General features: G+C 35.9%; 5 protein-coding genes across 6 annotated transcripts; 1 reads left to right on the top strand and 4 right to left on the bottom strand.

The window, feature by feature from the left end:
• Positions 1-1447: 1447 nt before the first annotated feature.
• LOC9300516 (actin-related protein 8) lies at positions 1448-5135 on the top strand. Its single transcript, XM_021030047.1, has 12 exons — positions 1448-1877; positions 1952-2037; positions 2112-2182; positions 2299-2366; positions 2445-2506; positions 2592-2689; positions 2985-3066; positions 3307-3449; positions 3708-3856; positions 4138-4271; positions 4438-4556; positions 4845-5135. Exons 1-12 carry the CDS (start codon positions 1540-1542, stop codon positions 4914-4916), a joined length of 1422 nt encoding a protein of 473 aa, XP_020885706.1. The 5' UTR covers positions 1448-1539; the 3' UTR covers positions 4917-5135.
• Positions 5136-5224: 89 nt separating this feature from the next.
• On the bottom strand, positions 5225-6652 carry LOC9300515 (GPI-anchored protein LLG1). Its single transcript, XM_002864393.2, has 3 exons — positions 6393-6652; positions 6240-6299; positions 5225-5752 (listed from the first exon to the last, which is right to left on the bottom strand). The coding sequence occupies exons 1-3, from the start codon at positions 6475-6477 to the stop codon at positions 5388-5390; spliced, it is 510 nt and encodes a 169-aa protein (XP_002864439.1). The 5' UTR covers positions 6478-6652; the 3' UTR covers positions 5225-5387.
• A 2312-nt stretch (positions 6653-8964) lies between these two features.
• LOC9300514 (phosphatidylinositol/phosphatidylcholine transfer protein SFH14) lies at positions 8965-12790 on the bottom strand. Of its 2 annotated transcripts, none has more exons than XM_021035345.1 (15): positions 12409-12790; positions 12122-12162; positions 11766-12039; positions 11591-11690; positions 11251-11517; positions 11093-11170; positions 10833-10937; positions 10703-10752; positions 10487-10586; positions 10295-10393; positions 10107-10217; positions 9917-10034; positions 9489-9826; positions 9329-9394; positions 8965-9201 (listed from the first exon to the last, which is right to left on the bottom strand). In XM_021035345.1, exons 2-15 carry the CDS (start codon positions 12126-12128, stop codon positions 9178-9180), a joined length of 1737 nt encoding a protein of 578 aa, XP_020891004.1. In that variant the 5' UTR covers positions 12129-12162; positions 12409-12790; the 3' UTR covers positions 8965-9177. The 2 variants fall into 2 exon arrangements, with proteins under 2 accessions (XP_020891004.1, XP_020890993.1); XM_021035334.1 differs by having other exon boundaries at positions 12122-12308; positions 12409-12789.
• A 602-nt stretch (positions 12791-13392) lies between these two features.
• On the bottom strand, positions 13393-15701 carry LOC9300513 (ubiquitin-conjugating enzyme E2 30). The gene is made up of 5 exons (XM_021035387.1): positions 15505-15701; positions 14872-14964; positions 14595-14722; positions 14343-14447; positions 13393-13762 (listed from the first exon to the last, which is right to left on the bottom strand). Exons 1-5 carry the CDS (start codon positions 15578-15580, stop codon positions 13619-13621), a joined length of 546 nt encoding a protein of 181 aa, XP_020891046.1. The 5' UTR covers positions 15581-15701; the 3' UTR covers positions 13393-13618.
• Positions 15702-16398: 697 nt separating this feature from the next.
• On the bottom strand, positions 16399-19458 carry LOC9302203 (KH domain-containing protein At5g56140). Its single transcript, XM_021035364.1, is given in 8 exon segments — positions 16399-16984; positions 17074-17217; positions 17302-17418; positions 17515-17628; positions 18042-18152; positions 18154-18188; positions 18606-18691; positions 19176-19458. Coding segments are annotated over 8 exon segments (939 nt in total). The 5' UTR covers positions 19358-19458; the 3' UTR covers positions 16399-16834.
• Between the last annotated feature and the right edge of the window lie 139 nt (positions 19459-19597).

The following is a 19597-nucleotide window of genomic DNA, read 5'->3' as shown; positions in this document are numbered from 1 at the left end:
TTAGATCTATTAATCTACATTCATGAGTTTTATCGGTTTACTATTTAATAGATCTGAAACTATTAATTCGAAGAGATTTAGATACATAATTTTTTTGTTTCGGGAGGAAATAGATATATATATATATATAACTTTTGTTTCGGAGATATATAAATCGGGATCATACTTAGGCTGTATCCGTCGTGATGCGATACTTTTCGTAGAGAAATAGACCGTTTTTCTCATTTTGCATCATATACTATACACGTCAACTAATTAGTAGCCAATATCTAATAACCACGTGTCACCTACATCATCGAATTGTTTATTGTTGTCAAATTGATTTTAGATTTAAATTTTTTTTTTAACTCAATTCACACCTAGATCTGAACAAAATACCGGACCGGAATTAAGAGGTATCGAACCAAACCGAAATAAATATCCTAACATGACCTAGACTCTTATATGCAAATAAATATCTTTACAAAATTCAAACCAAATCGAATGGGTACCCAAAACATACTCAAAATATAAATATAAATCCAAAAATTAGTAGTTATATATATTTATTTTTGTTGGTATATTGGATAGATGTGAATTATAACACTTTTAAAGTACTCTTATTCTTAAAAGAGGAACCAAACGGTCAGGACTAGTAACAACACTCTTAAAAGGAGGTGGACTGTTAACAAAATTTGGTCAGTGTGAATTATAGAAGTGGATTTTTTTTCTTAAAATTGAGCACGAGATCTTGACCACTTGGAATTTTTCCCCATTGGGCTCACAAAATAGAGTCGGTATCAAAATCCTACCGCGCTATTGGACACGTGTCATTACCTCAAAGAGTCCACGTCAGTCAGTCTCATCCCAACTATAAACGTCACAACTAGGCCTGGCGTTCGGATATTCGGGTCGGGGTTTTCGGGTTCGAGTTTTTTGGGTTTAGAAAACTAAGATCCGTTCGGGTATTTTAAAACTTCGGGTTCGGGTCGGGTTCGGATCGGATATTTCAGGTTCGGATTCGGGTTTACCCAAAGTATCCAAATATTAGAAATTTTTTATCCGATTCTATGCAAAGTATTGAAAAATACTCAAAAAATCTATAAAACCCAACTATTTTAACTCGAATCTAACCCAAAGTAGCTAAAACACCCGAAAATATCTTAACATCCGAATAATTTAGGCACTTAGGTTATTACAAATATAAATATTACTAATATATTATAACTATGTACTTATATTTTGGATATGTTCGGGTACTTGTTCGAGTTCGACTTCGGATCGGGTTCGGGTTCGGGTTTTCGGGTTGTGAAGTTTAGAACCCGTTCGGATATTTTAAAACTTTGGGTTCGGGTTCAGATCGGATTTTTTGGGTCGGGTTCGGTTCGGTTCTTCGGGTTCGGGTATTATGCCGAGGCCTAGTCACAACAGTGTACTCTCCTATCGATTTAATAAAAATAAGATAAAAAGAAAAAAAAAACTGCCGTGTTATCAAAATTTTCCTGATTCGTTTTCTCGGGAAAATTTCTGATCTTCTTCTCCAAAACCACAAATTCGAAGATGATTCTTAGGAAAGTATGGGGATCGGTGTGGAACCGATCGAATAGTGGCAAAGATTCGGTGTGTCATCAAAGAGCGATGACTCATGTTGCTCCTCCTCTGTTGTTGTCTTCTTCTTCGTCTCTTGGTGCGTTTGATCAGCTACCAATGGATATTCTAGTTCAGATATTGATGATGATGGAGCCAAGAGATGCTGTGAAATTAGGCTTAACTTGCAAAACCTGGAAATGTGTAGCTGCTGGTAATCGTCTCTGGATATTCTATCTCCAGTGTTCTCAAGAGCCATGGGACTCCATTTTCTTCGCTGAAACTAGTTTGCGTTCTGGTTATCCTCTCCGGTTAGTTTTTTTGCTTTGATCGATAGAGAAATAACACTGTAGATAGATTATTCAAGGTTTAATGATTTTTGCAGAATGATTTCTAGTCAATCAGGAGAGTTGTCGTTTATGCACATTTATAGTCAGAGGGCACAAGTTCCTGGTTCTATCATTATCGATGGTATGCTTCGTGTTTTTTGCATAGTAATTTCACATGAAGAATGTTTCATTTTCTATTTGTGTGTTGTAATGAAGGTGGTTCTGGATATTGTAAGTTTGGTTGGAGCAAGTATGCTTCACCTTCTGGACGTTCTGCTACTTTTCTGGTGAGATAATTGTTGTACTAAAGCAGTTCATTTTTATGATTACAAAGATAATAAGCTTGCTTGCGTCTTCTCTCTTGCAACACAAGATAGTTCTTACTAGTTTGATCGATCGCCAGGAATTTGGTAACATTGAGTCGCCCATATATGCTAGACTTCAACATTTCTTTGCTACCATTTTCACCAGGTTTGTTTGAGTGATAGCTGAATGATTTTAGCCTATGGCTTTCGCGTTCCCGACTTCATGTGGATAGTTTTTTTACAGGATGCAGGTGAAGCCCTCTATGCAGCCAATAGTGGTATCACTACCTCTCTGCCATTTTGATGGTTAGCTACGGTTATTATACTTGTTTATCTTCAGGATTACATCTCGTGGTTCCAGTTTTAAGGTTTTATTAAATTTGGTTATCAGATACTGAATCGGCCAAGGCATCGAGGCGGCAACTTAAGACTGCTATCCTCAATGTCTTGTTTGACATGAATGTTCCTGCAGTGTGTGCAGTTAATCAGGTGAACCTTGTTCACCGCTTTCTGATGACTACTGCTCCAATATATCAGAACTCTTGCATTTCAGAGTAGTGTTTTTCTCAGAGAGATTTATTCACCCTCTCCATAGCCACATTTTCCACGGTTTAAGCCAGTAGGCCATTACATTTAATAGAATTTATTGGCGAAAAATTGATTTTTGGGGGATTTGATACATTATCTCACCATTAACGAAGGTTATGCACTCCTTGTCAAATGATTGACTATGTTACTATTACAGTCATAGGAAGATTATGAATAATATGTGCTCTATTTCCAGGCTGTCTTAGCTCTATATGCAGCACGGCGGACGTCTGGAATTGTTGTCAACATTGGTTTCCAAGTCATCACCATTCTTCCAAGTAAGCTGTTTTCTCTCTACGATTCAACTCTTTTTGTATCTTCTCAGATGTTGTTTAACAGCATGGTAAGCTTTCTAGCTTTAGTCACTCACGATGTGGTTCTTTTTGTGGAACTCTGTCGATGAAAGATGAAAATGTGAACATTTCAATTTGCTGAAAAAAATCCTCGTGTATCTCTCTGATTCTTTCTGCACCATTCACTGCTGTCTTAACAATTTACTTTTTCCGGGTGTTCTGCAGTTTTGCAAGGTAAGGTGATGCGCCAGGTAGGTGTAGAAGTCATTAGTTTTGGAGCATTGAAACTCACGGGCTTCCTTAAGGAGAAGATGCAAGAGAACAACATTTCCTTTCAATCACTCTACACTGTTCGTACTCTTAAAGAGGTATTACCCTTGACCAATAATTCTCCGCAAATAACTTGTAGGTTTCTATCTTAAATGCCTCTTCAATAAGCCATCAAACCCAATGTGTTCATAGCGCCTTGTGAACTTCAACCAGTTTTGTATAATTACCGAGATAATCCTTGAAGGCGTTGGATATGTGCAACTCATGCACATGCATTAGTCCATAGCACGTTATATTGGAAGTTACTGAGTATATTCTTTTTATATGATGCTTTTCTTGTTGTTTTGCGAATGTAGAAACTGTGTTATGTGGCTCTTGATTATAAAGCTGAACTTTCAAAAGACACACAAGCTTCAGTGGAAGTTTCAGGTGAAGGATGGTTTACTTTGTCAAAAGAGCGTTTCCAAACAGGGGAGATATTATTCCAACCACGTCTCGCTGGAATGTAAGACCTGCACTACTTATTACCATAACAGCAAATCTTGACGGCTCTCTTAAGAGATTTGATCTAATTAGCTCTGAAACTAAAATTGAATCATCGGATTATATAGTATAGTGCAAAAACTTTATAAGTTCCACGATTTTCCTCATGACTCTTAAATTACACAATTGTAATACTGTAAGCTGCATGAATCAGGGCTAGGCTATTTTCCTGTGAAGAGTCTCCATATTTTTGGCCAATATAATAATTTAGTTTTGGATTGGTTTTTGTCTTCGCCAAAACAGGCGTGCAATGAGTCTGCACCAGGCAGTCTCGCTCTGTATGGACCACTGTGATGCAGCGGGACTTACAGGTGACGATAGTTGGTTCAAGACTGTAGTACTAACTGGGGGAAGCGCGTGTTTGCCTGGACTCTCAGGTTCTATTACTACTAGCTCTTTCTTTTGTTTCAATTTTATTTTGCAGATGCCATCAATTGTTCGGAACTAATCAATACTTCTTGCATACCACTTGAATTTTGACACTTGATCTAAAAGATACACGAATGACGTGCTTTTGGGTTCTTTTTTGTGAGCTGTATCCAGAGAGGCTAGATAGAGAACTGCATGAACACCTTCCTTCATCTATAAGCAATGGAGTCAGAGTAATCCCTCCTCCTTGCGGCGTGGACACATCATGGCATGGGGCAAAGCTTATCAGTAACGTAAGTGATATTATTTTTCATTCATATTCATGAACCTATTAGTAAATGAGACAACAGATTATTTCTGGAGTGCTACTATCTGAAACCTACCTTTGAAATTATATACACATTGTACACATTTGGTGAAATAAACAGTTTGTGAGAATGAAGATGCATAAACTCACCTTTACGTACTTAAATTCTATACCGGACATTTGTTCGAAGCTTGTTTTCTAGATTAATTTAACATAGTGCAGTATCGTGGACTTCGCCTCACACAATTGCGGTTGTACTGATTATTATGAGCAGTTGAGCACCTTTCCTGGTCCTTGGTGTATCACAAGGAAGCAGTTCCGTCGCAAGTCAAGACTCATGTGGTGAATCTCTCAGCCTTTCTTTTCTTTTTCCTACCATCGCGAAGACAGAGTGAGTGGCAGGTTGTCAGCTGTTCTAAGGTACTTTGCAAGTCTTTAGATAAGTACGTATATGTATAGTGTCATACTTGATTATACTCAAAAGCCATAAACAGCAAACAATTGGTGAAAACCTTTTTATATACTACATACAGTATTTAAGAGAGATTGTTGAAGCTCTTGGTGATTTTGATATACTAATCATTTTACTATCTTCTAGTTAGTATTTACTATTTACTATGTACTTCATTGGTCGATTAATGTAAGAAGAGACAATAATACGCACAAAAGCCATTACAAATTATCATTTAGAATTTTTTTGAACTCCCTGATAACAAAAGAATGAGATAGTTCAAACAGTAAAACAAATCGTGGATATACATAAATTCTCTTCCTCAGGTTGTTACAGGTTCATTGCAGAAATCCGGCTTTCTCAGCCTCAGAACAACTTAACAAAAACAAATAGAGCCGCGGCAATTGTCAGCCAAAGACGGGACGAAGAGGTAGTTGCTGCGTTTACGTCTGATGTTGATTGTGCAGGCAACTGGGATCCGGCAGGGCATGCGAGACCTTCTTTACCTTCTTTGCACTCGTTAGCGAAAAGTCCAGGCGGGTATTTTCCATAGAGATTGATGTAACTGAACATAGTGGTTGCACAATCTGAGCTAAGGTCGTTGAGCTGGTCAGTGTAAGGACATGCAAAGTCCTTGAAGGCGCCGCAGCATTCCTTTGGTGGGTATTTGGGACCTTTGCATTTACTGGTTATGACCGTGTAGTTCATAAACTCAAAGTTCACAGGACATGCTGTTTCATAGAAAAGAGAATCCATATCACTTTAGAAGAAAACCAAACAATTCTTATCTGAAAAAATCGATTGAATCCACATGAAGCAAAACGCTCAAATAACTGCTACAAAATGTGAATCCACACGAAAAGAGTTATGGAGATCAATAGCAACATTTGTAGAGGTCAGAGGATCATCATTAGGCCACATGACCAAAAGTAAACAAGTAGAGAATGCCGGAGAACTCACATTTTCCTCCCACAATTCATCATAACTAAGGATCAAGAATCAAGATTGTAGTCAAATATATCGTAACTAAGGATCAAGAATCAAGATTGTAGTCAAATATACCTCCTCCTTATATATATATATATGGATCCGTCTATAATTAGAAGCTGTTACTAAGATCTTCATACTAAATGAGAATAATCAATTACTGGGAATCATTTAAAAGTATGAAAAAGAGTAAAGTTGAGGGAAGGGAGAGAGGGATTTAAAAGAACTTGCTTTTCTTGGTCTGAAGCAGGTTTCTTCCAAGGACCAAAGTCTGAGATTCGAACACACCATCTGCAATAAGAAAACGATAAATAATCAAATGATTACACATCTAACCAAACCAAACAATTTGTTCGAGAACAAGAAGAAAGTGTGTTTGTGTACCTGAAATGAAACTTGAAGATGAGAAAGAAGAAAGTGTAGTTGAGAGTAGAAGAAAGAAGAAAAGAGCTCTAGAGAGGAGCTCCATGGTTCTTTGTTGGTTACAGGAGAAGTCACGAAGAGATCTGATTTCAAGAAGACGACTTTGATTCAAGAAGAGCTATGGCAAACCACGAAGATGAAAGAGAAACAAAAAAAAGAGAGATAATAATAATTATAAATAAAATAAAGTAGTATAAAAGAAGGTCCATCGATGACATTTACATACTTAACATTTTGGATTACAGCTTAGATAGAATAACGCGGAAACATGCGAGCCTGTCTTGTCTCATCAACGCAAATTTCTAAAACGGTGGCGTTTTTGAAGTCTTCACTGCCGTGATCCCTTATTTTTGAGAAAATGGATTAATTTCGTGCTTCTATTTTTTTTTCTTGATAATATTTAGTTCATAAATTAAGATGGTTAGTAGAATCCCCTTGGCCCATTGGTTGATCAAAAGTTAATTAATGCTTTTACACCTAGAGGTCTGGGGTTCGAGTCCCAGATACTGCGATTTATTAATATATTTACAGATTATTGGAGGCAAGTGTGCATGAGATCTCCAGCGATGTACAATTATAGCCGTTCGCCAGGATTCAGTGTTCATCAAGAGCATGAAGAAGGAGGTGAAGGAAGTGAGCATGAAGAAGGAGGTGAAAGAGGTGACGTCTGTCGTGGATCTAATAAGAGTCAGAAGGAATTGTCAGTTGTAGAATCGTCTATGTAACAGTTCTCATAATTTACAATAAATAATAAATCTAGAAGGAAAAAAAAAATTAAGATGGTTAAAAAAAAAAAATTAATAGACTAACATTGTTAATTTTTAAACGTAATTCTGTAATTATTTTACTATTTAAAATATCATCAAATTTTCATATTTTTTATAATAGTTTCGTTATATACTATGGATGTGTTAAAATTATAACAAGAAAATAAATTTGCTATTTGTTCATTGGGAATTTGACTAAATCTACCACATTTTGTTGCCACATGCCTAAAGCTGGACGAAATTGCCCTTAATGGAGAGAGAAGTGTGTGTCAGAAAAAGGGACAACTTGGGACAAGAGAGAGCAGTCTGCATTTAATGTTACACGTTTACAATTGCTCTCTTAATATATTAGACAATATTAAATTAAAATCGGGGACAAGTTCATATAGAATGAGTAACATAATTAGACCGGAGACAAGTTCAGATCGAATGAGTAGTATAATTATATCGGGGACAAGTTCATAGGAATGAGTAATATAATTAGATCGGGACAAGTTCAGATCGAATGAGTAATAGAATTAGATCGGGGATAAGTTCATATCGAATAAGTAATAGAATTAAATCAAGGACAAGTTCATATCGAATGAGTAATAAAAGTAGATCATGGACAAGTTCAGATCGAATGAGTAATATAGTTATATCGAGAACAAGTTCATATGGAATGAGTAATATAATTAGATTGAGGACAAGTTCATATCGAATTAGTACCAGAATTAGATCGAGGACAAGTTCAGATCAAATGAGTAAGAGAATTAGATCGAGGACAAGTTCATATGAGAAGAAACTCAGATCTAGATGTGTAGCCGATTTAACGTCGTGGACCAAAACTATATAATTGATAAACTATTTTCAAACCCAAATTTAGATTTTGAATGAGTAATATCGAATGAGTACCAGAATTAGATCGAGGATAAGTTCATATCAAATGAGTAATATAATTAGATCGGGGACAAGTTCATATGAGAAGAAACTCAGATCTAAATGTGTAGCCGATTTAATGTCGTGGACCAAAACAATATAACTAATAAACTATTTTCAAACCCAGATTTATATTTTGTAGGAGAGAAAAAATCATGTGAAAAGAAAAAGAAGAATAAAACTTCATAGATATATATACATATATATGTATATATATCTATAAGTGAGAGAAATAAAAAATAATGTGAGAGATAGAAAGAGTGAGAGAAAGAAAAGAACATAAAAAAATTTAAAAAATAAACACAAAGAGAAAGAGAGGGCAAAATAGTAACTTCCCATATCAAATGTGGTAGGATTGGAAAGGAAGTTGAAAATGTGGTAGATTTGGAAAGAATTAGGGAAAATATGGTAGATTTCTTAGTTTTTCCTTGTTCATTCAACTATTTTAATAGTTCAGTGATTAAAAATGATTAATAAACCAATTTCTTATGCAAATAATTTGGTGAGGAGTGGTACAATAAATGAATTGTGAGAATGTGAGTTGTGACTTTCTTTTTTTGGCTGCACATAAAATGAATCAAGTAATCACCGGGTAAGAAAAAAAAAAGAAACCAAAAAAAGTTTCTGATAGAGTTTCTACATCTTTGCAAGGTTTACGAGTTTTGCCATAATTATAAATAGATAAGATACATTGTTTTTAAGCGATTATTAACGTAATCGCCTAATTAGACCGATGGCGAAGTATGAACAATTTGAAGCCGTGTGTTTTTCAATATTATGATTGTTTCCATCGATCATTTCAGGCATACATATATACATTGTTAACAAATTGTATGTAAACAAGTAGCTAACCATAAATGTATGTTATTCCAACTTTATTTCATGATTTATGTAAACTTTTCGTACTAGCGAATTAAAGAGTTTCAACTTTCAAACATAATCGAGATTTGTTCCTCACTCGGAAATATTATATAATTTTTACAAGGCATAGACCAAAATAAAACCAAAGGTCTGCGTATATAATTTCTTTTTCTCTCCGTTAACTTTAATGACCAAAAGCTTCAGATACAGCATCGTTTTCTTCGCTGCCAATATAGAAAGAATAATAGAGCTGTCTCAATTTAAAGTTAAGTATACATAATACAAATATAACCAACGAATAATCCAAATTTAATCATAGTGTATATATATTTATAGAGTGAGTGGGCTTACTTCTTGGTAATGAGATTCAAGCTGTTCTGTGATCTGAAGTTGTTTTGTTAATGTTATATGTAATACCTAAAAGACACACACAAAAAGGAGATACATTATATGATAAAGCATTTAACAAGCTTAATAATGATATAAGCTCAAGATCGAGAGAGTTACGTACTGATTTGGTTTTGTCGAGATCGAGTTCTAGAGACTTGATCCTCTCGAGAGATTCCGTTAAGAGCTTCTCATTTGCTTCTGGGATTTTTACTGGTTTTCTACTAATCTCTGTGAATTCTTCCTCCATCTTCTTAAGACGATCTAAACACTCGAGAACCTGGTTGTTTATTGATGATTCTGGGACGACGACATTGTTCTGTCTTTGCCAGTATCCAGGCAATAGGAAACCAACGAAGACAAATAGCTTCAGTGGAAAGGCTAGTAGTGTTTTCACCAAGTGAAAGATGTTCTCGCCGTTGATTTTCTCTCTAAGAGCACCAAACCGTAACATCTGACCACCTGAAATGTTGAATATACAGTAGCAATTAGAATCCATGTGGAACAGAACATTAACAAAACTATGTAACAAGGCATGAAGAAAAGAAACACCTTCTCTTATGGTTGTATTTGCAAAAGAGTTTTCGGTGTCCGCGTTAAGTAAATGGGATTGAGCCGGTTCTATAGATTCCACGGTAGTAATGATTTTATCACCGTCTGATGTACTAGCCTGCGCAAAGAGGCTTAGTCAAAAACCAATCTAAATAAAATGTTTTGAGAAACATACAGGGTCGAAAAGCACCTTATCGGAGAGTGGAGGAACTAAACAAGTGTACATTGAAGATCTTGACCCACTGGAAGAGTAATATTCTTCAGATTCTGGCTCTTCTTTAAAAGTTTTGTTATACCTTTCCTGACAAGAAATAAAGTTACAACATTGTACGGTACATAAAAGTAAGACCTCTTAAATCAATGGAGCATTGAGCTCACTTTAGGCGGGATCGTGCAAGTGGTAGAATCAGAATCTCTTATATGAAGAGGAGCTGTTGTGATTTGCGGTACAGGATTAACTTCCATGTGATGAATGAGCTGCAAAACAAGACACCGATAATATTAACTCAACTAACCATGACAGCTCATATGTAATTAAATCTTATAAAGCAAAAACAAAAAGGGACATGCCTCAACTATTTCAGGATCATTCCAGGGTCCTTTGTTAGACCTCAAGCACCCTCCCTCGTTAGGACATTTGCATAAGCCTCCCAAGAACTCTGGAAGTTGACTGTACAGAGAGAAAAAGAAAAGCAGTAAACAGTTATGTTCTAATGTCGTAACCAAAACTTGAATGAGGTTATTAATAAAAACAAAAACTTATGAGGTGACCTATAACACAATAACCTGGAATCAATTGCTTCAAGTAACTTTGACAAGGACCTTGGCTCCAAAACCTGAGTAATACAAGTACATAAGCGGCGGCTGACAGCAAATAGGAGAATATATACTTAAAAACCAGAGCGATAATCATTACTTGTATCTTTGCAATAGTCATCGGATCAACAAGCTTCTGTGCGGCAGGCCAAAGAAAATTCCTGAATCCAATCCCTGCATTGACAATGAACATTCGGTGCAAAGTCTGCAAGAGTCAGAGACCATGATTACAAACTTTTAGAGCAACCGAAATATCCATGTCCACTCGGCTTATTGGATTCATGACAAAATATTCTCCCCTTTTATACTTGGAGTAGAGCTTCTAGTACATAAAAGTGTATTCTTGAAAGAGTAAAGTACCTCAGGGTAATAATTGCAATCTACTTTAGCAATGGTGGCCAGGAGATTAGCAGCTGTAGGAGTAAAGTTCTTCATACCCTAAACAACCACAATAGCGACGTTATCATTCAAGAAAAAACAAGTGGTTCCTTTAAGGCATTTACATGAGTTTACCATACCAGGCCTTCAACATCTAGAATCGTAGTTGTTGTAGTAACTCGTCGCTTAGCTGCAACTGAACACGCAGGGAGCTTCTCTTGAAGTGTCCTCTCAAATTCTTGTACATGGTACTTCAAATATCGCTCTATGGTAGTTACCTCCATAAGCTTACCAGGATGAGCTTTTCCAAGTCTTTCGATATAAATAGGTCTCCCATCTTTATCAACTCCATGATACCCTTGAGGATAGTGCCGTGTCACTTGGTCCAACTCTTTGAAATTAAAATCCTATTTCATCGATTTGTAAAACATTGTTATGCTACTACTCCTTTTTCGGGTAAACTGAAACCATATCTCGTACCTGTATAATGCGGTCAGTTGCAAATTCTTTCCTCCATTTGAGCATATCTTCCCATGCAGTGACAGTTTTCTCGATTTTAAATTCCATTGTTTTCAGAAACCTACATAGATAGAGACACAAATAAAAAAGTGCTCATTTTGATACCAATTCCGAATCAAAATTTCGGAACTTTTACCTCAACAACATATGATAATCATCATGCATTGGAGGCAACAAATCTTTCTTGAGAAGTTGTTGACGCAATTTAGAAACAATCTTCTCATCTTTCTCATCCCTAACATCTTCAATAAAAGGAAGCTCGATTTTACGTTTGCCTTTTCTCTTCAAAGGATGAGTAAGTTTACTTGAACAAGTAATAGCCTTCTTCTTCAAATTCCCAATTCTAGAACGCCGTGGCTCTTCTTCTATGCACTCAGAATCTGATAGTTTCTCTCCTGTTTGTTCACGACCTGCAATATTCATCAAAAATAAAACTAAGTTCAACCATTTCACTCTGGTGGATTTTATTTCTTTGAAAGTATTCAAAATTACCTGACATCTTTAGAATCGGTTACAACGGAACAACACTCTTCCTGAATTTGCACAACTTAAAACGCAAAATTAACGAACTAGATGGATAAATTATCCTCTGACGCAAAAATCAAAAATCTTAAGTCGAAATGACCTAAGATTCCTCTGGAAAGAGCAAAAGCAATGCAGACGAAAATCGACAAAAACCCTAACGAATCATTCAAGTGTTTTAATTCCAAAGCGAGAACATCTAAAAATAGTAACAAAAGTTGTAACAGATAGAGAGATAAAGATGGCGACAGTTATACCTCTTTCTATATACAGAGATCTGTAGATAGAGATATTACAGAATCTAAAAATTCTCTAATCTCAAGAGATTTGAATTTTGAGAAAATCAGAGGATTTTGGTGCACTTTGTTCTTCTCTGTGTTTTCTTTTTTTAAAAGTATTTGGGGACTCTGTTTTTCTCTTAACACCATGAAATGGCCGGCATGTCTCATTCGCAGTCCTTCCACACCTTGTTTTTTTATATGATTAAATCAATCCGACGCCGTTTTAGAATCAGATGAATCTGTTCGACGTCGTTTTGGGGTCAATTTGGTAGTAATTGCTGCTAGCACACGCTTTCTTCTGCGGGTTTTGGCATCGCGTGTATTCGTGTATTTTTGCATTAACTCGTGTTACCACCTCATGCGTTTCTTAAATTGTCATTGTATTGATCTACCAAACTTAAAACCGAATTCAACATTTTTTTATTCAATTTTAAAACTTACAATTCCTTGAAAAAATAGGCTCGAATTAGCTATGAATAAGACCTACTTCAACAGTTTTATTTCATATATAAAGATCATTGTTTCTGATGCACAGCAGACCTCACCGAACCCAAACGCGTTTTAATGGTGAAGTCATACCGAATTCATTTTACGATTGAATACATTATGTATCTTTGTCAGATACACATATGAGAAAGACTAAATAAACTAGCTAAATTTGTAAATATATACTTTAATAAACCAATCACATCACTTGTTCCTAAATCATTTTGAATTTTTCAAGTATAAAAGAAAGAGAAAACCGTACAAATGGAACAAGTCATATTCATGTTTATTATTCTACTCTTCAAGACTTTTCTTTATAGTTACCAATAGGAATCTAACACAGTATAAACCTGTCAAGATCATCAAAATGTGTTGGTCCAACTCCAATCTAATTTCACAATCACTATGATGCGCACATGTTTTATTTATTATCTGCAAACTGATCTGTATTCTTCAACACTACTTGCAAGGGACTTATCATGACAGCAGATTATTGGCTTAAAGCATTGCAAGATCTCAATGTTTCAAATAAGGCATAATAAAGCTCATGTACACACACACCCAACACACGGCTTCAAGATATAAAAAAAAAAAACTAATAGGCAAAAGTAGCCAAAAGAAAAATCCAAATTCAGTTTTTTCTTTTCTTATTTCTCATGTTTAATGCGCAATGTACTGGTGTGGGTATTATTGCTAGTTATCATCCCATTGCATACTTCTGGGTCCAGGATTGAGCCATAGACTCGTACTTGACTCGGTCTGTCTTGTAGATATGAGCTATTTCAGGAACCAAAGGATCATCAGGGTTTGGATCCGTCAGCAATGAGCATATCGACAGAAGAACCTGTGGAAATTGCACACCAACTTTACTTCTTTAGCATATATGCAAATAAAAGAAAGTACCTTCAACCAACTCGCAAATGGAAATCCAGATATCATGTCATCAATATTGATAATGATGACATGATAACATAACATAAGACAACACTCCCATTAAAACATTATAACATTAGCCATAATAAATGATGACCCTATGTTTTTGTATGTCTTGATGACCTTAACCATTATAACATAAGACAACACTCCCATTAAAAGAGATCATCCTTCTAGGATTTACTTGACTAATACCATATCACAGCATTTAAATAAGGACCCACAAAACAGAACTCAATCTTTATGATAATGGCCTTGACTATACTTTTTTATTTAACATTGGTATTCATTTTCTAATCATAATTCTATAACAAATCGATATATTGTTTGTTCATAAAACCAATGGAAAGAGAGCTAGGTCAAAGCAGATAATCACATCAGAGAGAACGAACTAAGACATGACCATAACTTAGACATGAGCACAAGAAGGTGTGGTGGAAAAACAGACTAATGCTATGCCAAAAAGTATGGAAGTGAAACAATTTGATCACCTTGGATACGGTAAGTGCAGGGCTCCACTGCTCTTTGAGAATGTCAAGACAGATACTTCCATTACTGTTGATATTTGGGTGATAAACCTTGGTGCGGAAGGAAACCTGCATCATAAACAATTAAGGTCGATTGTCACAAAAAGCCTCTACTTGATTGAACACTCTCTCTAAATCATAATGGTGGAAGATAAACCAATTCAGTAAGCTCCAGAAATAAACATAACAAGCAACACAAAACTTTTATTTTGTTACCTTTGGTGGCTTGAAGGGGTAATCTGGAGGGAAGTGAATGGTAACAAGAAACACACCTCCGGCAAACGGGCTATCTGTTGGACCCATGATAGTTGCTTGCCAATGGAACATATCATCTCCCATAGGACCTAATAAACATCACCAGTTCATTAAAATCTAAACAGTAACTTAAGAAGGAAAAAAAAACATTCTCCTAAAACTGATTCCGAGGTTACTGAATCTATCAAAGTGGTGCTTTAAAGTTCACAGAAGATAGATCATAGATAAAAACACTCACCGGCACTGCATGACACAGGAGGATCTCTTTGCAAGTCCCTAAGCTCCTTGTTAATTCTTTTCGACGCCATTGAATAGTCCTCGCTGCTGCTAGCTATAAACAAAGTCAAATCAAAGAAATTACCATACTGCTACAAGTAGAGATGCACAGAACAAGCAGTACACAGCAAAAATCAGTTAACATATGGAGCAAGAACATAGCAATCCTAAAAGAAGAGACTTTGTGCAAATCAGCTTTTGATATTAAAAGGATTATAACAAATAAAAATACTCGTTCCAAGTTTGATAATTATGCGATCGTACACTTCCTAAAGAAATCAACATGAAAAATCTGGAAATCAATCCAAGAGACAAGCCGATCAGAATTCAGAATTCGATCAAACAGAGACAAATCAACGAACAATTCAGAGACAGACGCATCAGTTAAAGGTAAATCATCACAAGATGATGGTACGAGAATATTCTAGAATCACGAGATAGAACAAACACATGGATCGACGCAAGGAAACAAAACCGCGAGAGAATCGAAGGGAAAGAAAACGACGGAGATCAAGAACTGGGAAACGAATAAACCCTAAGAGAAGCGATGATCCAAATCGAATTTGAGATTTTGCGGAGCTAATTTTTGACCTACCTTTTGTGGTTCTAGGGTTTTGGATTTGATCTTCGGAAATCTCAAGGTGTTGTTTTGAAGATGAAACTTTTAGCATCTATACGCTTTATATAGATTCCTCTCTTTCGAGCGGTGAAGCTTTGCCACGTAGCGAGCTAGATTCTGTACTTATGGGCCTTACTATAAGGCCCAATGTTTTATGCCGGAGCCCATTGATTCTTTTACACCGATTGGGAAGGTTCTTTGGTCCTTATTAAGAACAAACATACGCAAAATTGGAAAAATGATTAAACAAGAAATTTCAAAAAAGAAACAGGAAATTAAAGTAGAAAATGATATTTATTTGATTATTTCATATTGCAAAGATTTGGTACCTTAACGGGGAAAACTATCACGAAGAATTCAATATATTCTTCCTTTTGTTCTAAATAAACTTTCTTATATGCAAATAAATACTATATACATTACATATTAGATGAATGTGCGTTTGCATGTGAATATAGTCGTGTTTTTTGAATAGTAGATTATGTAAGATGTTACTGATTACCAAATTGGATAGAATTTTAAAATTATCTTTTATATAAAGTACATAGCCATTTTTGAATAGTTTTTTTTTTTTCTGGTAAACAGTGAAGGAAGCTACCTTGCATCACAAGAAACTAGGTTATGAGGGTTCATAAGCTCCCAGTATTTTTGCAGTCACAGGCCGTTAAACCAAACGACTAAACCAAATGACATATTGGTATAATAACCGATCTGTTTAAACCCTTTGCCGACGAATTAACCGACTAATCGAGTAATCTGTCAATGTTGGAAAACAGAGTTGACATGTAACAGAAAATGTCGATTTTCAGTCATAAACATGTGAAAAGTACTCGAGAACATAACATTTGCTTTACATAATTCCACACATTATATTGAAACAAGCTTTACTTTGACGTTTATGTATCCAAAAACATATTATGATTATTATCATTACCAATACCAGACACAAACCATCGTCATGATTTAATGTTTTCTTTTTGCTAAAATAATAAACAAAAAAAGAGCTTATAAAAGAAAACTGTTGGAACCCAACTTTCCAGACAGAGAAACATAAAACAAACCCAAAGTCTCGGAGAGAGACAGAGACTCATCAGCTCTTGTATTTCCTTGAAATTTTTGTCATCTGATCTCTCTCCGGGGCAATGATAAATAGACAGACAAACACATTTCAAATCATATATACAACAATTCTATCCCAGGGACAAGAGACAGTACCGTGTCGTCAAGAGTGGTATGGCCTTTCTGTGTCGAATTTTGGATCGGTTTCATATTGCTTTATGATCACAACCAAAATGTTCGATGATTTTTACCCTTCTCTTGTTTTGGCTCTCTTCATACCAAGGCTATTGTAAGGAGAAACAGAGCCGGACATTGGAGATCCTTCTTCGCGAAGAGTTCCATTGAGTAATGCTAGCTCGCGCAGCTGTTGTTTCTTGTACAAATCATGGGTTTCCTCCTATAAAACAGAAACCGAGTGTGAAAACTTTATAACAATCCTATTAGTAACTGGTTTAAAATCAAAGGGGGAAAGAGCTAAAAACAAACCATAGGAGTAAGAAGATCGTCAAGTATTTCACGAGCTTGCATGAGACGTGCATCGACTATTTCAATCGGTAATTCTGCTTCAACTAAGATATGAAGTGGTTCATTTAGGTGCTCGTATCCTGGTTTTCCTCTCATCATTTCCTCCTACAAGAAGAAATATGTTAAGACGTTGAACAAACATTGGAATGTAGAGATACAAATGAAGTTGTGAAGTTAAATAATAAATACCTTAATTGGATCTTTTATACTGCCTCTTCCCCTTATAAGAACACGGCAATCAGTACTTGCTTCAACTCGCTTCAGGGAGTTTCCTCTAGGACCCAGGAGGCGACCAACAAAATTGAACTGCCATATAGAAAATTAAGAGTTATATTCCGACCAGAAAGTAGTATATATATACACATACATATATATATCTAGAGTAGAAATGAAAGGTCATACATTCGGATAATTGTCGACTGGAATATCAACCCTGATTGTACGCTTGGCGATGAGACCGGATGAACTACCAGGTGAGTTAAGCCAATTTGGTCCCGGAGATGATGGAACAGATCTCTGCAAATGATCGACCAACAAAATTAGAAGCAATATCAACCTTGAAGCATAAGCACATGAATATTGAAACTTCTTTCCCTGGAACTTCATTCTATGGAAGTGGGCACTGTATCAAGGCATTTCAACCTGTAGCTGCTATATCCTAATAATATGCATACAGTGACCACATATATATGAGAAAATTATAGCATTATTTCAATCCTACTCGTGAGGCTAGTGGAGTATCTAATTAGTGTTGATCTAAGGTAAGACAATACAAACATTAGGGATATTAAGTGTTAGCCCAGGCTACCTGTCATGATAAACTACAACTAAAAGCAGTCAAGTATGTTATGTCAGCATAACTTAAGTCAATAAAACTTCTATTGCAGTAGTATGAATTAGAGAGTTATGTTAATGGTTAGTAGTCATACTTCTGATGGAAACTGTGAGGCCCATCCGTTCAGGTCAGCTCTTGCATTCTGAAATATCCCTCCTGAAGCCAGAGGGCTAGGGTGGTCAAGCCCACTCTGACTTAAAAACTGTAGCATTCTCCAACAGTGTGGTTACACGCAAAATTTCTGCTCCAAAAATGTCAATTTCCAAGAGTAAGACGCACCAGTTAGAATCAGTCAACAAATCAGTCACTAGGCCACCAATGAATGGAGAGACAGCATAGTTAATTGAGTTAGTAAAGAATAGTTATATTGCTCTCACTCTAGTTATACAGAATGACAGAAGTCAGTATAAGAATATCGAATTAGTCATTTCGTGTTCTAGTTCTAAGTTGTATAATTTTTAAGAGGGAAGGAAGATAATAAGATTAGACCTACTTGGGGATTAATCAATCACTTTGTTAAATTAATCCTAATAGCTAACAATTAGGTCTCTCTTAGCAGTAGTGTGTTTATCAACTGTATGAGAGCTTCATGAATCTGAAGCAAGCAAATGAAGTATTCTGTGAGATGAAAATACAAATAATAAACAGGAATGCTCACCTTGGTTTAGTAGCCGATATGCGTGTGGAAGCACAGGCAGGAATGGAGTAAGCTTATGACGCTCTGCAAGTAACTCTGAAAGATACCTGCCAAACAGAAATTGTGCAGCAAATCCAAATTAGTAACATCAAACTTAACAAGCAGATTCACTCATCATGGTTAAGAGACTCAAAATCCATAAAAACAGATTCAAATTTCCATTCTTTTAGTGAAGTGGATCTAGTCAATCTTCCAAAAATTGTAACTTGAACAGTTTCATCAGTCAAGAACACAAATCAATAATAACAGAAACGAACATAACCAATGAAATGATCCTCAAAACACTAAAAACTGATGCTTTGCAAGAAGTGAACTGGATTGAGATTCAATCAAATGCATCGGAATCGAAACATAGATCCTAATATATAAACAGAAGAAAACAAAACACAGAAAATCCAGATTTGCGATAAACTATTAAGATCTAAAAATCAAAATCGTCAAAACAAAGATCAACATACTTCATCAGAAACATCAGCTAAAGATCACCAAACAATAAAGAAACAAAAATTTAAGAAACTGAGATTCAATTACTTCTCTTGCTCAACAAAGACAGACGACTGTGATCGGAGACCACCGGAGTAATTAGGAGACTGAGGAGCAGAAGGAGGCACCGAAAGAGACGACGAATACGTCATAAACCTCCCTCCGCCGCCACCACCAACTCCACTTCCTCCTCCTCCACCACCACCACCAAGAGACGACATCATCATCATCTCGAAGAAAATATTCACAAGGAATCAGAGCAAATCTGTCGGAGATTAGAAGAAGAAGCAGCGGCGGAGTCAGAACCAAAGCTCTATAACGTCGGTGGATTTAAGAGGTCGTTTTTATAGAGACTGTGGAAATGATTACTTGTTTGTTTGCTTAGCTGTTTTTTTTTCACCTTTTTTCTTTTTTTTTTTTTTCATATTTTACGCACTTACCCAATTTTACCGCTCTTCTTGTTAGTTTCT

Source organism: Arabidopsis lyrata (assembly GCF_000004255.2).
Source record: "Arabidopsis lyrata subsp. lyrata unplaced genomic scaffold ARALYscaffold_8, whole genome shotgun sequence".
Lineage (NCBI taxonomy): Eukaryota > Viridiplantae > Streptophyta > Magnoliopsida > Brassicales > Brassicaceae > Arabidopsis > Arabidopsis lyrata.
The sequence above is the reverse complement of the archived record's forward strand: the minus strand, read 5'-3'. Positions and strand labels throughout refer to the sequence as shown.

What these genes read in the sequence shown, in the direction of transcription:
- LOC9300516 (XM_021030047.1), top strand. Translation starts at nt 1,540, where the DNA reads ATGATTCTTAGGAAAGTATGGGGATCGGTGTGGAACCGATCGAATAGT. An exon ending in CGTTCTGGTTATCCTCTCCG is followed by an intron (nt 1,878 to 1,951) that starts GTTAGTTTTTTT and finishes TGATTTTTGCAG; the next exon opens with AATGATTTCTAGTCAATCAG. An exon ending in GGGCAAAGCTTATCAGTAAC is followed by an intron (nt 4,557 to 4,844) that starts GTAAGTGATATT and finishes TATTATGAGCAG; the next exon opens with TTGAGCACCTTTCCTGGTCC.
- LOC9300515 (XM_002864393.2), bottom strand. Translation starts at nt 6,477, where the DNA reads ATGGAGCTCCTCTCTAGAGCTCTTTTCTTCTTTCTTCTACTCTCAACT. An exon ending in ATCTTCAAGTTTCATTTCAG is followed by an intron (nt 6,300 to 6,392) that starts GTACACAAACAC and finishes TTCTTATTGCAG; the next exon opens with ATGGTGTGTTCGAATCTCAG. An exon ending in CCTGCTTCAGACCAAGAAAA is followed by an intron (nt 5,753 to 6,239) that starts GCAAGTTCTTTT and finishes TCTATGAAACAG; the next exon opens with CATGTCCTGTGAACTTTGAG.
- LOC9300514 (XM_021035345.1), bottom strand. An exon ending in TTCTAGATGTTGAAGGCCTG is followed by an intron (nt 11,171 to 11,250) that starts GTATGGTAAACT and finishes GTGGTTGTTTAG; the next exon opens with GGTATGAAGAACTTTACTCC. An exon ending in TTGAATCTCATTACCAAGAA is followed by an intron (nt 9,202 to 9,328) that starts GTAAGCCCACTC and finishes CTATATTGGCAG; the next exon opens with CGAAGAAAACGATGCTGTAT.
- LOC9300513 (XM_021035387.1), bottom strand. Translation starts at nt 15,580, where the DNA reads ATGCTAAAAGTTTCATCTTCAAAACAACACCTTGAGATTTCCGAAGAT. An exon ending in AAACCCTAGAACCACAAAAG is followed by an intron (nt 14,965 to 15,504) that starts GTAGGTCAAAAA and finishes CTTTGTTTATAG; the next exon opens with CTAGCAGCAGCGAGGACTAT. An exon ending in ACCCCTTCAAGCCACCAAAG is followed by an intron (nt 14,448 to 14,594) that starts GTAACAAAATAA and finishes TTTATGATGCAG; the next exon opens with GTTTCCTTCCGCACCAAGGT.